We start from the raw sequence: 15,599 nt of genomic DNA, 5'->3' as shown, positions 1-15,599 counted from the left end.
AACGCTTATAAACGTGTCCTACTATCTACCAACAGCACGTAAAAGACGCTTTTAAGCGTTTCGCACAAACAATGTATGTATTAACTACGGTTGACACGTTACAAAGGTGTCTGCTCTGCGATTATCACAGAGAATGTATGATTTGAAGTTATCCAGGATTAAAATTCTTATTTTCCAAAACTAATTATTAAAATTTTAATAAATATTCTCTGAAAACATAGCTCCATAAAAAAAATTATATCCTGTTTTCCTTAATGGTAATCGAGTGGAAAGAATAACCCACAACGCTTCTATTTTATAGGATTATCTGCGTAGTTCATTTTCAAATAATTTACATAAAAAGAAAATTTATAAACATTAATAAAAAATCTATTTTTGTAACTTGTCTCCTAATCCTTTTACACACAAATATTTCTTACTCGAAGAACTCGAAAAATATTTATACATAGTTATTTAAGTAAATTATAAAAATCACAATATCTTTGGTATTTAAAATACATCTAAACAAAATTATAAAGATATTAAAAATATTATTGCAAACATTCAATTTATTTATTTATTTATAACCCTTATTCGCACATAATGGTGCATAGGGCACTGCATCAAATTGACGCAGTGTTATCTTGATCATTACTTACATAAAGGCAAGGTGATCACTCTTGCGCTTCAGGAACCAGTCCAGGGTAATATTAAATAATATTACAGTGTTAAATAATATTATTTAATACACTAATATTTATTTTCACCTCCCCCCCTGGGAATCGAACCCGGGACCTCCACCACGGTAGCTAAACACGCTGACCATTACACCACGGAGGCGGACATTCAATAGTAAAATAATATTATGCCATTATCGGCCATCTTATTTACTGTTCATATTCTTACAAATAAAAAAGGTTTTTTAATTAATTCAATATTTATTCCCTTTTAAAGATAAACTTTAATGAATTTGTCAATTTGATTTTTAATGAATAATGAGAAATAAATTGTAAATTGACTGGCCAAAACACAACTGAGATGCTTTTCATCATAAAATAATATATTATTTAAAACTATTTTTTTTAAATCTTACATCCAACAGCAATAAATCTATATAATAAAAAATAACATAATCACAGATTTTTATCAAACTATAATAATTGACTAAAATTATAATGAAAAACAAAATTATAAAATATTTAAGTAGCATCCCAGTGTTGTTATTTGTCTTCGATTTGTTTTTAAAATTTGGTGAAAATTAAAAAAAAAAACAAACAAAAAACAAAAACACATCAAAATTACCATTGCAAAATATTTTTTCCAATTGCAAAATAACATTTTTTCCTACAATTATTGAATATTTTGTATGAAATAGTTTTGAACTATGGCAAAATTCAAAGTAAAGTTTTTATGGAATAAATTAGCTTTACTATATTAACAGAAGGCGAATAGTACTTTTATAATTATTTCAATTTCTTCTGTCATTGAAGAGAATTACAAACTGATGATAGTAAACAAATTAGCTGGTAAGGTCAGATTGCTAAATTAAAACACCTGCATTTATGACTGTCAATTTTTTAATTACTATCTTCTATTGAAAAAGGGTTGATTTGATGTCAATAAAAATAAGAATACCCTAAGAATACCGCTTGCTATACGACACCTTCGAAACGGTCGGTTCTTTAGAGTCGGGAGCTTTTTTGTAATTCCAAACAGACTGCTTAGCCGGGGGGCGTATCTTTCTCTTCCGCAGGCTCTCCGTGGGCCCCCGGGTCGGCCGCAGCATCTGCCGGAAGTTGAACGGCCCGCTGATGTCATCCTCCTCCTCGAGCTGCTCCTTGGGGGATCCCTGCAGACTCACTTCTGCTATGGACCTGTCTCTGGCCATCAGCGAGGGGCGCGGGATGTTGGAGAGATTGTGAACCCGGAGGACTTCCGGAGAGTGCCGGAGTTCGGAAGGGTCGTGGCGGTCTTGATTGGAAGGGGTCGCTTTCCACCCGGAATTGTTGCAAAGCTCGTTGATTTTGTTACTGGAAAATAACAAACTCTTAGATTGATCCTGAAAAAATTGCGGGGTGTTTTTTTGTTGTTAGCATCGTAACAGATAGATTGGTCCTGAAAAGGACTAGTATTAACTAACTTAGTAGACCATCCCCTGTGCTGTTAGCATAATCTCATACGGACGTACACATCTTGTACATTACATATACATTTGTGATTGATCTCAACACAACAATGGAAAATCCAGATTTATCTCAGATGATTTCTGACATTATCATTAGTTTCATTAAATGATTCGTCAGTCACATTATGGTAATATCTATCCATTTTTAATTTAAGTTTTACTTGGTAAATACCACTATTTAGCAATTGTGGTATTTACCAAGTGAAATTAAATTAAATATTATCATTATTAGAGTCTGAGTAATACAACTAGTTTGATTATGCAACCCTTTAAGTGCCCTAGTAAGGGTTGCTGTTATTTTTGTACATTTCTTATAAAATCTCATATAGCAGTGCTGTCCCTCACTTTGAACTTCTTCTCCTACTTTCATCTAATTCCATCAATTATGACTTGTATATCCAAGAATCTAGAGCGTAGGACTGATCACCTCGCCTTCGCATAATAAGCGATCAAGTTAATACTGGACCGTTTCCATGCATTGCTCTATGGGATGCATTTCATGAGATACAGATGACATAAACAAAGGAGTTTAGTGTGAAGAACTTAGGAGAGGAAATTAAGGAGGAATGTAGCATAAACAAAATAGCACCAATGGCTAGGGCACACGGAGTTGCATACCCATACTTGTATTCAGTTGTGCAAGGTTGATACTGCTAATATGTACGAGTCCCTAGAGGAAATATCAAAACATATAAAATAAATTATTTTTATGAAAATATGTAATAAATTACCTATTTTCTTAGATCACCCATCTGATAGCTAATAAAAAAATTATATTGTATAAATATTAATACTATGAATTATTGTGAGCTATTTTTATTCAAATAATGAGAAGCCAGTTATCCACGGCAGCACAAGCTGTGCGGAGCACAAAAAGGTCCATGCGGGTCGCGTAGCCATGCGCAGCTGCGGATAACCGCGTTTGATTTACTATGCCAAATGTCGGTTAGTACTTTTGTTGATGTTTCGGACTATATACCAATGCTGATGAGACAAGGTGACAAACCAAAAAAATGGCCATTGTATTTTTTTTTTAATTTTGGATATTTCCAGAAAACACATTTACAATTTGAAATTTAGTCATGTGTCTTCACTGGGTTTTCTAATACTCGTTTGATAAATCATTTGTTAGTCATTTTACTATCATGAGTAATGACGACACGGCCACGCATTATGATAACATAAACAAAAATCCCACATAGCTATTACTTGTGCGTGGGTATACAATATACACTTTTGGATGAAACTGATTGTGTAATTTTAAACCAAAAAAAATAGGTGGAAAAACAAGATAAAGAGTAAAAGAAATTAAGAAATATATATAAGAAAAGATTTTAAGTGATAAAAAGCAGCAAAAAAGTATTAACACATTGTTATCGGGTGTTTTTTTCATCAATCCCAAACTTAAATATACTGAGACCCTCAGTATACTTATCTCAAGTAACCGGAAACCTAATTTCGATCTGTAAAATGTGTTTTGGCATCTCTCGCGCTCTACCAAAACTAGGCAAATAGAATGTTTATAAGTGACTCTCGCTCTCTACTAACAGTATGTAAAAGACGCTTTTAAGCATTTCCCGCAATCAATGTATTAATATTTCTACTACAAATAGTTATGACATTTAACCGCTCTACCTTTGGGTTATTTTTCAAAAAAATCTTGACATCTTGTCTCCGCCGGTAGCAATTTAAAAACGCTCAGAACTATATAAGTATTCTACTTCCATCACCATTTGGGACCATCAACCCTTCGTTGTAGGTGAAGCGAGTATCATAATTGTGTATTAAAAGAATTTTTTACTTTTTACTAGTTTGTTGCTTAACTATGATATCGAAACACAACATTCCACGTACTGGAAGTGACTTGATATGGTTATACAACAATTTTGTATTATCCCTTTGATTATATAGCTAGGTACAATTTTTTTTACTATGGAACATTGTAGATTTTGTATCATGTTCAAATGCTATTAGGTCTCGCGTACATTTCGCACGCTACTTGGCCACATGGAACTCACTTGACTAAACTGCTTCTCATCCGCGGGGGAACTCGCTGTGGCGCAATGGGCAGGACGTTGTGCCACGCCGAGGAGAGCTGCCGTTCCGCCAGAGTGAGGTTGCTGGACACGCCCACCGGTCTGTCATCCGGTGAACTAAATCTAGGAACAACAGACAAGTTATATAAAGTACTGTACACTCCCGATTTTCCAGGATGGATGGTGAAAATAAATCTTGTACATGCATTTGCCAGTTTATCCGAAAACATGAAAAAAATGTAAACAAAGAGAAATTTAAAGCTGCGCTGTATATGCTTATGTATACCTACTTGCTTAGCAAGATGCATGTTTTGACAGCGTCATATGACTAGAGACAACTTACCGAAAAATGGATATGTTGCATTTGAAAATGTTTTTTTAGTATAAAGGTGGGGTATATACGTTACAACGAAATGCTCCGGTGAGTACCGGAGCATTTCGTTGTAACGTAACATTCGCGGCCAGCATCTGAAAATCGGATGGAGTATTTGGATTGAGCTCGGCTCGCTGTACTGACTATACCAATGCTCGCATCGTAACGTGTTATGTTACAAGGAAATGACTCCGGTCAGTCCTCACCGTAATACCAAAAGGTATTGTTTGAATCAGAGGTGGATAAGATCCGATCATTTAGAGTCTAGATGTGGATCATCTAAATTTTAGATGATCCACATCAATGATTCCACACTCTGATACCGAAACAATGGATCTTTTGTTGAATAAATGGCACCGATAAGGCCGGAGAATTTTTATCACAAATATTATGACTACCTTAGTACTAATAAAAGGTTATTAAGGTATTTGACAAATATTTTAAGTCATAAACATGACATAAGTGAGATACTGTTATTCTATCACTGCAGACAATAAATGTGTTCAGTCCTCAATTCGGCCCTTTTTTATATACTTATACGTAGTATGTATAAACAGTTTTTTTTGCAACTGTTTAATTTCAAAGTTTGTGTTTAAAAATAATTTAATAAATCCTTAAATTTGTGCCTAAAATAGATTTAAGCCTCATATGAACCGTTATTTAAATTCTTAAAAAATAAATAAAATTTAATAAAAGTACTTTATTGTTTTTTTTATTATTTATTAAATCTGCATATATTCCACACTACATATGTTTTAACTTATTTTCTACAGTTTTTGTTGAAGAGAATTAAAAATGATTAGATAACATTTTAAAATACCTGTCAGGTCGCATTCGACTCTCCTTTTGCAATAAAGGCAAGTCCCAACAGGATATATTTACATCTTCCTCTGGATCATCAAATTCTGGTGATGGACTGTTCGTACGAGATACATGTTGGTTTTGTCCGAAATGGCAGCATTAAAAGTACAATTATGTATAATTTTCATTATAAAACAGGTATAAGTAATAAACAAAATGAACCGTATAAAATTGAAAAATTATCTTCCTTTCATGAGCATTACAATTTTTACATCAATTTATACATACAAATAGATCTTATAGTATAATTAATAAAGCTCACACACGTCAAACAGTTATACATAAAGCACAAATACATACGCATTCATGTGTGTACTCAACACACGCATAAATGAACGAAAGTAATTATGGCTATTTTATAGAGATCGGGATTTGAAAAAAACATACACACACATACACACTGCAATTAAAGTCCTAAAAAATCAGACAACACAAATATGCAGATATTTCTTGAATTTGACTTGTTTTTACCCTTAGGCACCCATTAGTGCGTAGGGCACTGCAACACGTTGAAACTGTTTTTTCTCGATTGTTAATTACATAAAAGCAAGGTGGTCAGTTCTGCGTGTTGAGTGATATCACCAGTCCAGGGTGATATAAAGTAAATATTGTACGGAAAAATCATTGATGTTTATTTTGACGCCCTTTGGGAACATTATACACATTATGAAGTGATCACTCAAGACACCCAAACACCAGGTTGTAATCCCTAAGAACCTCGGACTTTCATCTTCTTTCATACAAAAAAAAAACCATAGGTGTTTCATCTCAAGTTGAGACACTTATAATATTGGCAAAAAAGGCAACTATTTTCAGTCACAAAACTATGGTTTTATTCATTTGTTACTATCGAATCAATCACCTGGATAGCGGGTGCCCATCGGGCTGGAGGTACTCCACATCGTGATCGTTGCGACTGAGGGACGACATCAGGGAGAACCCGGGCGGGGCAACATAGTCAGCGGGGACAGGCAGGACCTCCTCCATGGCCACTCCGGGCTTGTTGCGCCGCATCACCTTGTGTACATCCTGGTTGGCATTGTGAATCTGCAAATGGACAAAATGTTAAATGATATAATACACATTTTATATAGGTACTAAATATTAAAATCATACACTGATTTTTAGAGTGTAATAAATTGTATTTTATTTTTAAAAACACATAAAAATAAAATTTATGACAGTGGTTTCGCCTTGTTATGGCATTTTTTTTATAACAATGCACTCAATGTTATTTGACAACAATTCAATGTTATTTCATTTATGTTTTCTCCCATAATTATTACTACACATTTTATAATTATTACTTAAGTACTGTAGAACGGGGCTACTTGGCTTTGATGCGTAACTTGAGCCCAGTACAAAAAAAAAATCTGTATTTGGTCTACAATAATTAATGTATCGCGACAATATGTCAGGGAAACAATGATCATGTCGATACATTCCTTATTGTAGATCAAACACAGATCCAAATATTTTTTTTGTACTGGGCTCAAGTAAGACATCAAAGTTCGAGTAGCCCCGTTCTACGGTACCTAGAATTGTTTAGCTGTATAAGGACTCTCAGTCCATATTAACTATCAATATGAAGGTGTTGTAGAAAAGAGAGACAAGTTATTGACACTATAATGATAAGAAAGCAAGAGTACTTTGGAGATTTTACAGGAGAGATATGCCAAGTTATACATATTATATTAAATGGTAAAGTGTACGATAAATGCAGCATAGGAAGAAGGCATATATCCTGGCTTGGCAACTTGAGAGAATGGTTGATGATTGCCTATCTTCAAGGTGAAGATGTAAGTAAAAAGAAGAATGGAAAGAAAGATTTCACCTGTTTGGAGAAGATAATAAGCTGGGCCTGTCTTTCGTGAGAAGGCGCCTGAGGGGCGGGCCTTTTTGGGCCCCGCTGGTGTCTCCCCTTGATCCGATCGCTCCACTTCCTTCTCACGGTGTACCCACGGAAATCTACAGTCACCAAAGACAAAACATTTTTTAATATGCACAGATTATTTAATTGACACTGTCCTCATTAATGTCTCACTTACGGCTTTGTATGATGACTGCGGCCTTGTTGGAACTGACATTCTCCTTGTCGTTGGACTCCTCACCGTATATCATGTCCTGAGAAGACATCCGCTTGATGAGTTTGGCTTTCGCAAAGGCTGATTTGGCTTTGGCATCGGCTCCTGGAAGGTACAGAAAGGATCATGAAAACCTGTTGTTCTGGAGGTGTTTTCTGTTTTATAACATTGCAAAAATAGCTAGTCTGTTTAACCCTCGCCTAAATATATATTGCCGATGACACCAAATTGTTTAAAAAAAAGTACTTATCTTACAAATTTGTATACAATGAATTACTTTGTATACAAATATGCTCGGGTTTTTCCACAAAAATAGAACTTAAAATATCAGTTCATTCAATTTTTTATTCAGAGTTTACTTAATTTAAAAGTTGTTTAGCTCAAAAGAACAAAACAGAAGCAAAATTTTTTTTAATCTCATTATCAAAAATAATAAAACTATATTAAAAAAAAAAAACAATAAAAAATAAAGAGATAAAATTTGGTCACTCGTCGAAGAATTTCCAATAAAAAGCGTCAAGTAGCAACTGGCGAGCTCAGCTGAATTGTTTATCTTAGTAACCCAAACAAGTTGAAACACGCCAGCAGTTCTCGGGTTGGCATAATACGATAAATGCGCCATCTGTGAAAACTGTTTTTAAGACCCACTCAAAATATCTCTATAAAAAATGCCCATAAGAAGAAAACTAATTACATTTTGAATTGATATTGACACAATTATAATACATATATTACATAACTAAAAAAAATAACAATAAATATTTGTTAATTAGACGCACCCCTACACTATTGCTTTCAACACTTAAGGCAATTGCCTTATAACTATATCAACGAGTTGTTTGATCTCCAGTGATATACGTACTGCGTAAAAAGGAGGTGTAAGTGAGCAGCATTTACTTCTTAGTGATTTTTTTTAATGTTGCTTACATTTAGTTAAAAGCTGAAGATAAAACAATGGAGTTTTTATAAATTGTCTAACACATTTTACTTTTGAATTATTTATGTTTTTTTGACATAGTAACACCAATAATCCTGGTAACCAAAGGGTTAGGTAAAAGATGTCTTTATGATGACCACCTTGGAGCTGCTGCCTCCGGGCCTCGGCCTCCGCGATGCGTTGCCTCTCCCTCTCCCGCTCGGCCTGCTTGTGGCGCTCGCTCAGGCGCTTCCTGGTGATCCAGCCGCGCACGTGCCTCTGCAGCGTCACAACGCTGGTGGACATCCGCCAGCGGGCCTTCTGGTAGCGGCAGCGGGCCAGCCAGCGACGGACGCACGCCTGCACCAGGACTATCTTCCTGATCTGAACAAAAACACGAGTTCATGAGATCCATCTATTTTATTTTTAAGAGATTTTTTATTGAGAGATTGTGCAAAGAAGAAGGTTTCTTGGGTAAAAATAAGGCAAACAATAGATTTCTAGTTCACCTCTATAGTGTAGTGGTCAGTCCATTTGGCTATTATTCTAAAAGTCCCAGGTTTTCTAAAAGTCCAAGAATTTTTTACTATTTTTTTACTATTTATTTAATGCTACCCTGGACTAGTACCTGAAGTACTGGACCATTACATAGCATTTATAAAATTTAAAGTTAACTAAACATCATATCAATTTGACGCAGTGCTCTATGCACCATTGGGTGTGGATAAGGGTCAGAAATATTGTAAAAAAATATAAAATGCTAACCTGTTCCTCATAAATCTTGGCCAAAAACTCCACATGGTAATATTTCAAAAACACTTTAGATTTTCCAATGGCCCATCCGTCCATCTTGAGACGTATGAGGAGCAATCGGCACGTGTTGCGGCTCGGCTCCACCTTCTCGTCATAGCTGAATGCTAGGAAACTATACCTGTAACCATAGACGGACAATAAGGAAAAATAATTTAGAAATTTTCATTTTATTAAAAAAAAAAATTCAAAGGTATTTTGTGTCAAATGTTTTAGTGGAATCATTCATCAATGTTTCTTGGTAAAGCTGTATTTTATATGAGAAATAAAACGCCAACTTTTTAGCTTTTTCCACAAAAATGACAAAGCTATTTGTATATAAGGATGTTACTTATATAGAACAATGAATTCCAGTCACTGATAAAATTAATTAAGTGAAAAAGTATAAAATTTAATATTACTACTGAGCTTTAACTGCACCCAATGGTGTATAGGGCACTGCATCAAATTGATGCAAGGTTTAGTTGATCATTAATAATATGAATCTGTTTGCCTCTATAGTGGTTAGCATATTTGGTTACCAAACTGGATGTCCCGGGTTTGATTCCCAGGGGGGCTCAAAATAAATATTAGTGTTGCTTCCAAATATTTATTTAATATTACCTTGGGCTAGTGCCTGAAAGGCGGGACTAATCACCTTGCCTCTATAAAATAAACAATTAAATTAACATTGCATCAACTTTATACAGTGCTCCTTGCACCATTGGGTGCAGATAAAAGTCAGCAGAAATTGTACTCAGAGATACCAGTCCAGGGAAATAATAAATAAATATTAGAGTGAAGAAAATATTAATATATGATTTTTTGACATCTCATCAAAGATGAAGAAGAATATGGAAGTCTGGGCATTTACGGGGCTGACGACCGTCATAGGCTGGTTTAAGTGATCACTTTACACACGTGTAACATTCACCAATTCTACCCATTATTGACAACCACACTACTCAAATTCAAAGTGATCACTTAAACCAGCCTATGACGGTCGTCAGCCCCGTAAATGCCCAGACTTCCATATTCTTCTTCATTTTTGATGAGATGTCAAAAAATCAAATGAAAATAACTCCTGTAATTGGAGATAATCCAGATTTTGTGAACAAGTATTTGGACACACTCAAAATGTTGTATATATTAATATATGAAAATAATATACCTTTTTAAAAATTCGGCAAAGCTCAATCTGTGCGAGAAGCCATTCTGCCTGATCCTGATGGTCTCCAGCACCCCGGTGTAGCGGAGCTGCTTCAGTATCTTGTTGTTGTCAAACAGCTTGGGCGAGCGGGACTCGTTGGGCTTGAGGCAGCGCACAAACTGCGGCGACCCCGACACCATCTTCTGCAGCAGGTCCATCAGGGAGTAGCGGAAGTACGTGGCCACCGTCTGCTGCGCCCTGGACTGGGAGGCCAGCCCGCGGCTGTTGTAACGCTCCTGGGACAACAACCATCCAATAAGAAAGCTTCGCTATCGCTATCAGTAGACATTTGAATGATATATGTAATTTTTCTAAATTAGGGAAAATAAAGTTGTTCGATCATGGGCGGAATAATGACGGAGTGTATAAAGTGATCATTAAAACAAATCAACCGTATGTCGTCCTTTAAAAATGGAGTCTTATTTTTAAAGCACCCTGGAGATATAATTTACAAAAATGACACAAACAAGTGTCACAGTTGATTTCAAGAAATGGTGGTACATATTTACCAAGTGAAAATTAAATTAAAAATAATTTACATTGCATACAAAAGTAGACTCCTAAAATTCTGAGATGGAGACCTTGGGAGAATAAAAGAGGCATCACAAGACCACGAAAAGATAGTCCGACAACATAGCCGATGTGGGGGGAAGAAATTAGCCGCAAGTAGACCGAAAAAAATGGAAGGATACGGGAAAGAGGCCTATAGGCCTATAGCCAGCAGTGGAGGAGAAAAGGCCCAAGAAAAAGAAGAAGTATGCACAGATTATGTTATGTGGGATTAAAAGCTGTCCCACCGCATTCCCAGATCTGATACAGAAGGATTTTGGCATCCCAATAGACCTTCTCTTGCAAAGCAATTTTTTGCTGTTGTATGAACTAAGTTACGAATTTTAGAGAAAATGAAAAACAAAATTGTATCCCTATTTTACTGTTAATTTACATTTAAAAGCTTTCAATATCCTTGTCACTGCCAATCTAAATAAATACAAGTTTGTAAAACCACAACCTAATTGTCTATGTGGGAATTTTGTTCACAAGTGAATAAATACCTTGGTTCCGTCCTTGGAGCTCTCCGAGCTGGAATTCTTGGAGTCGGTGTCGCTCTGCAGCGCCGAGTAGAGGTTGCCCGTCTTGGTGATGGGGCACTGGAACAGGAAGCGCACAATGTCGAACTGACTCTGCCGCATGAGCTGGATGACCTCGTGCGGCAGGAAGTTGCGGTTCTTCTCCAGGAAGCCGCCGGCCTGGTAGACTACGCGCCCCGCAAAGTGGTGGATCGCAAAGCACACGGCGTCGGACTTGGGCCTCACGTAGTACTTGCTCTTTATGTTGTTGTGGAATTTTTCTGTAAAATCAGAACATCACATTACATTACCGAAAAAACAAGATTTATTGTATTTTCGGTTTCCGGTTTTCGCTGAAGGAGCTGAAGGCGATAACTTCGGCGGTCTATGAGCAGTGTATGAAGAATTGGGTGAAACGTTGGCATAGCTATATTGCACTCGATGGAGTCTACTTCGAAGGGTACAAAATAAATTTGGATGTATAAATAACAATTTGTGTTTTTTTTACAATTTCTGGACATTTTTGTACTTATATATATATATAATTTGTCCGCCTCCGTAGTGTAATGGTCAGCGCGCTCGGCTACCGTTCTGGAGGTCCCGGGTTCGATTCCCAGAGGGGGGTCTATTAAATATAAATGATTTTTTCACTCTAATATTTATTCAATATTACCCTGGACTGGTACCTGAAGCGGAGGGCTGATCGCCTTTCCTTCGTGTGTTAACGATCAAGATAACACTGCGTTTATATGATGCAGTGCCCTATGCACCATTGGGGTGCGGATAAGGGTTCTATATACTATATATATATATATATATATATATATATATATATATATATATATATATATATATATAAAATAATCTTTCTTTTTGTGAATTTATTGCCTCACTTGGAAATTGAATAATTTAAACAATAAACTCTTGGGTAGCATGGGATGTGCATGACCTAATCAACTCAATCGCCTATTCTTGACGACAGTCGTGGTCACGGGTTGCTGCGTCCTATGCTGTTCCTTGTTCAAATATAGGCAAAAATACCAACAGAACTAACTTACTAACTGAAGGAATATGGGTGTGTTGCTGACAGAGTGGTGAGAAGAACATCCCGCAACCGTGTGAACATCCACGTTGTCTGACAAGCGTAATTTTACAATAGTCTCTCCTTAAAAGCAGTCACTCACTTAGAGCTCCTATTAACTTATTTATAGAATAAACCAAAGTCAAAGAACTAGCAATCTTTTACTAACATTCTTCCACCACCTGAACTCACAACAACTGGCGATGAGGATGGGATACTGTTCATCGTCCAAAACCTAAACCCACAACACCACATAAGGAGTTTCCGCAAGGGTAGAGAGAGAGGATGGATTTCCACACCTCTCTGTCTTTGCTAACATTCATTATCTCATTTTTTTATAAATTAGCACTTTTATAACCACTTAATGAGTTTTTTTCATTATGCATGACTAGTTTTGAAAACTAACGTTTTCATCTACAGGTGAAAAGTAAAACTATTTAATATATTATTAGATTAAAACCAATATTTTTAGCTTTTCCACATTATTTTTAATTGACCAGTGACCGGGTTTCGTCGTTACCGACATCCAGTCTGATGATGTCGGTAAAGACGAAACCCGGTCGCTGGTCAAATAAAAATAAAGTGGAAAAGCTAAAAATATTGGTTTTAATCTAATAATATGTTAAAATGCAATTCCATCACGAAGTGTCAGTGGATAATATAAATATATTAAAACTATTTAATTATTTAAAAAAATAATCAACAAGTCATTCCACAAAGTTAATGCCGAATCAATTAATAATATTCTTTGTCTCTTCCACATTCATGACTCTCCTCTTAGATACCTACTAATTGTTCCGAATTATGACATTCAAGTGCTTGATAACAAGTTCAGTATGCTGATTGCAGTTGGCCGGGTGACTCACCAATGAGCGACCTGTCGTTGGACCTCAGGAAGCGGCTCTCCTCGTCCAGCAGCGCGAGCAGGCCAAGCGGGCGCGACAGCAGCATGTCCAGCACGGGCCGGTTGTCGGAGAACTCCACCAGGTCCACGGGCACCCCCTCGCCCAGGTACTCCTGCTGCTCCCAGGTGAAGATGTGCTGGTTGAAGTAGTACTGGATCTGCTCGTTGGCCACGTTGATGCACAGCTGCTCAAACGAGTTGCACGGGAAGTTCTCGAACCCGAATATGTCCAGCAGACCAATCGACAGCTGTTCCGAACTGCAATGACAAATATTTGTCCAAATTAGATAGGATTCCACGACTGTTAAACTAGCTGGCCTAAACAGGGGGATTGGAATCCCCCATATATTAATTTTAATTTGATAACTTGATGTGTCGGGTTGTGGTCCCGTGGTTAGTGTCGCGGGCTCTTAATTCAGAGTTTCTCGGTTCGAATCCACTCTACCACAATTTGATATCTATTCCTAACAATGAGCCGCTTAGGCTCACAGAAATAGTATGAAATTGAAGTATTTGTGTAAATACAAATAATAATAAAAAATAAATAAAAACTTAGTATTTTATACTTATATAAAAACTTAGTACTAGTATTATAAGAGCTCCATATTTTTTGTCATCTTAAAAATTATATTAAAGAAATTCCTTATTATATCCCTTTTCATTTTTATAATTACAAACCATTAAATATTTCACAATAGTTTTTGAAGTTGGTACAGCCAGTTCTACGTATTTATGTATCAGGACATAATTATTTTGTCTGCCGGCGACATGTTATTTCTTTCACTCTAATAAATGTGGTATTACCACAAGGAGAGATTGAGGAAATAAGATTACTTACTCCGCTTTTTACTGATCATGGTTATAAAAGAAAGGATTTTGAGAAAATGAAATCAGCAATGTTGTAATGGAATAGAGTATGAATCTTCTTACGTACGAGACTCTATGCACTTTGAATACCCCAGAATGTGTTAACCTCTGAATTGATTTTAGAGTTCTTATTGCCACAGAAACACAAATCAGATTTTATTCTACACCTACCAATGAGGGCGGTTGAAGGACAGCAGCGTGTTGATCTGATTGACGGTCCAGTCGAACAGGCGGGAGTAGAGTCCGCGGGCCATGGCGTCCCGGGCCGCCCCGGACTCGGTGAGCGTGTTGTTCCGGGTGATGGTCTCCCCGCGCGTCACCACGCTGCTGCACGTCAGGCACTCGCGCAGCTCACTGCCGTCCACCCCCAGCAACCGAGACACTGCAATGCAACAAGCCAAATACATAATTAGCTCAACCGTACCGTAACCATAAATATAGACCAAATTGTTCCAAGGGATTTAGTTTTGTATTTTTTTTGTTCGGCTCCATAGTGTAGTGGTTAGTGCGCTAGGCTACCATGCTGGAGGTCCTGGTTCGATTTCCAAGACTGGACTGGGTACCTAAAGCAGAAGGATGATCACCTTTCTTTTGCATATTTAACAATCAAATAACACTTTCTGTATAATGCAGTGCCCTATGCACTATTGGGTACGGATAAGGGTTAGAAAAAAATAATAATAATAAAACCCTTATTCGCACCCCAATGGTGCATAGGGCACTGCTTCATATGAACACAGTGTTATCTTGATCGTTTACACACGAAGGAAAGGTGATCAGCCCTCCACTTCAGGTACCAGTCCAGGGTAATATTGAATAAATATTACAGTGAAAAAATCACTTATATTTATTTGACCCCCCTGGGAATCGAACCCGGGTTAGAAAAAGAAGATTTTATTTTTATTTTTCAGATTTTCAAACCATACAAAGACAAACATGTTCTGAGGGTTCTGATTTTGTAATTTATTGTTCTGATCACATCCTGATGATTTTTATCAATATTTTTTAACTTTAAATTTCCACCAGTTGAGAGACCCATAAAAAAATAACTAACCATCACGCCGCTTCCCCGCAGGGGTAGACAGAGAGAATAGAATGCCATGCCAATCTGACATTGCAAACTATCTTCTTAACTATATTTGAAATACCTGTCGTGAAGCGAAGCGCAAATTTAAATATTTTTTGGTAATTTTTGATATTTTTTTTTGAAAAATTAGATGCCTCGAATTATGAATTAACTGACATTT

The 15,599-nt window shown here is 36.5% G+C and overlaps 1 protein-coding gene across 1 annotated transcript in view; it reads right to left on the bottom strand.

The window, feature by feature from the left end:
• Positions 1-1,482: 1,482 nt before the first annotated feature.
• LOC148313793 (myosin-IIIb-like) overlaps positions 1,483-15,599 on the bottom strand; it is a 76,307-nt gene continuing 62,190 nt past the window's right edge. Inside the window, exons 11-21 of the mRNA XM_088256608.1 lie at positions 14,524-14,734; positions 13,448-13,743; positions 11,486-11,781; positions 10,395-10,669; positions 9,200-9,365; positions 8,596-8,818; positions 7,483-7,623; positions 7,269-7,402; positions 6,297-6,481; positions 4,183-4,323; positions 1,483-2,009 (exon numbers count right to left, since the gene is read on the bottom strand). Coding sequence (XP_088112734.1) covers positions 1,616-2,009; positions 4,183-4,323; positions 6,297-6,481; positions 7,269-7,402; positions 7,483-7,623; positions 8,596-8,818; positions 9,200-9,365; positions 10,395-10,669; positions 11,486-11,781; positions 13,448-13,743; positions 14,524-14,734 — 2,462 coding nt within the window. The 3' untranslated portion in view covers positions 1,483-1,615. The remainder of the gene's footprint in view (positions 2,010-4,182; positions 4,324-6,296; positions 6,482-7,268; positions 7,403-7,482; positions 7,624-8,595; positions 8,819-9,199; positions 9,366-10,394; positions 10,670-11,485; positions 11,782-13,447; positions 13,744-14,523; positions 14,735-15,599) is intronic.

The sequence above is a fragment of the Brachycentrus maculatus genome, unplaced genomic scaffold (genome assembly GCF_059751285.1).
Source record: "Brachycentrus maculatus isolate JH-2025_06_01 unplaced genomic scaffold, ASM5975128v1 h1tg000005l, whole genome shotgun sequence".
In the NCBI taxonomy this organism is placed as follows: Eukaryota; Metazoa; Arthropoda; class Insecta; order Trichoptera; family Brachycentridae; genus Brachycentrus; species Brachycentrus maculatus.
The sequence above is the reverse complement of the archived record's forward strand: the minus strand, read 5'-3'. Positions and strand labels throughout refer to the sequence as shown.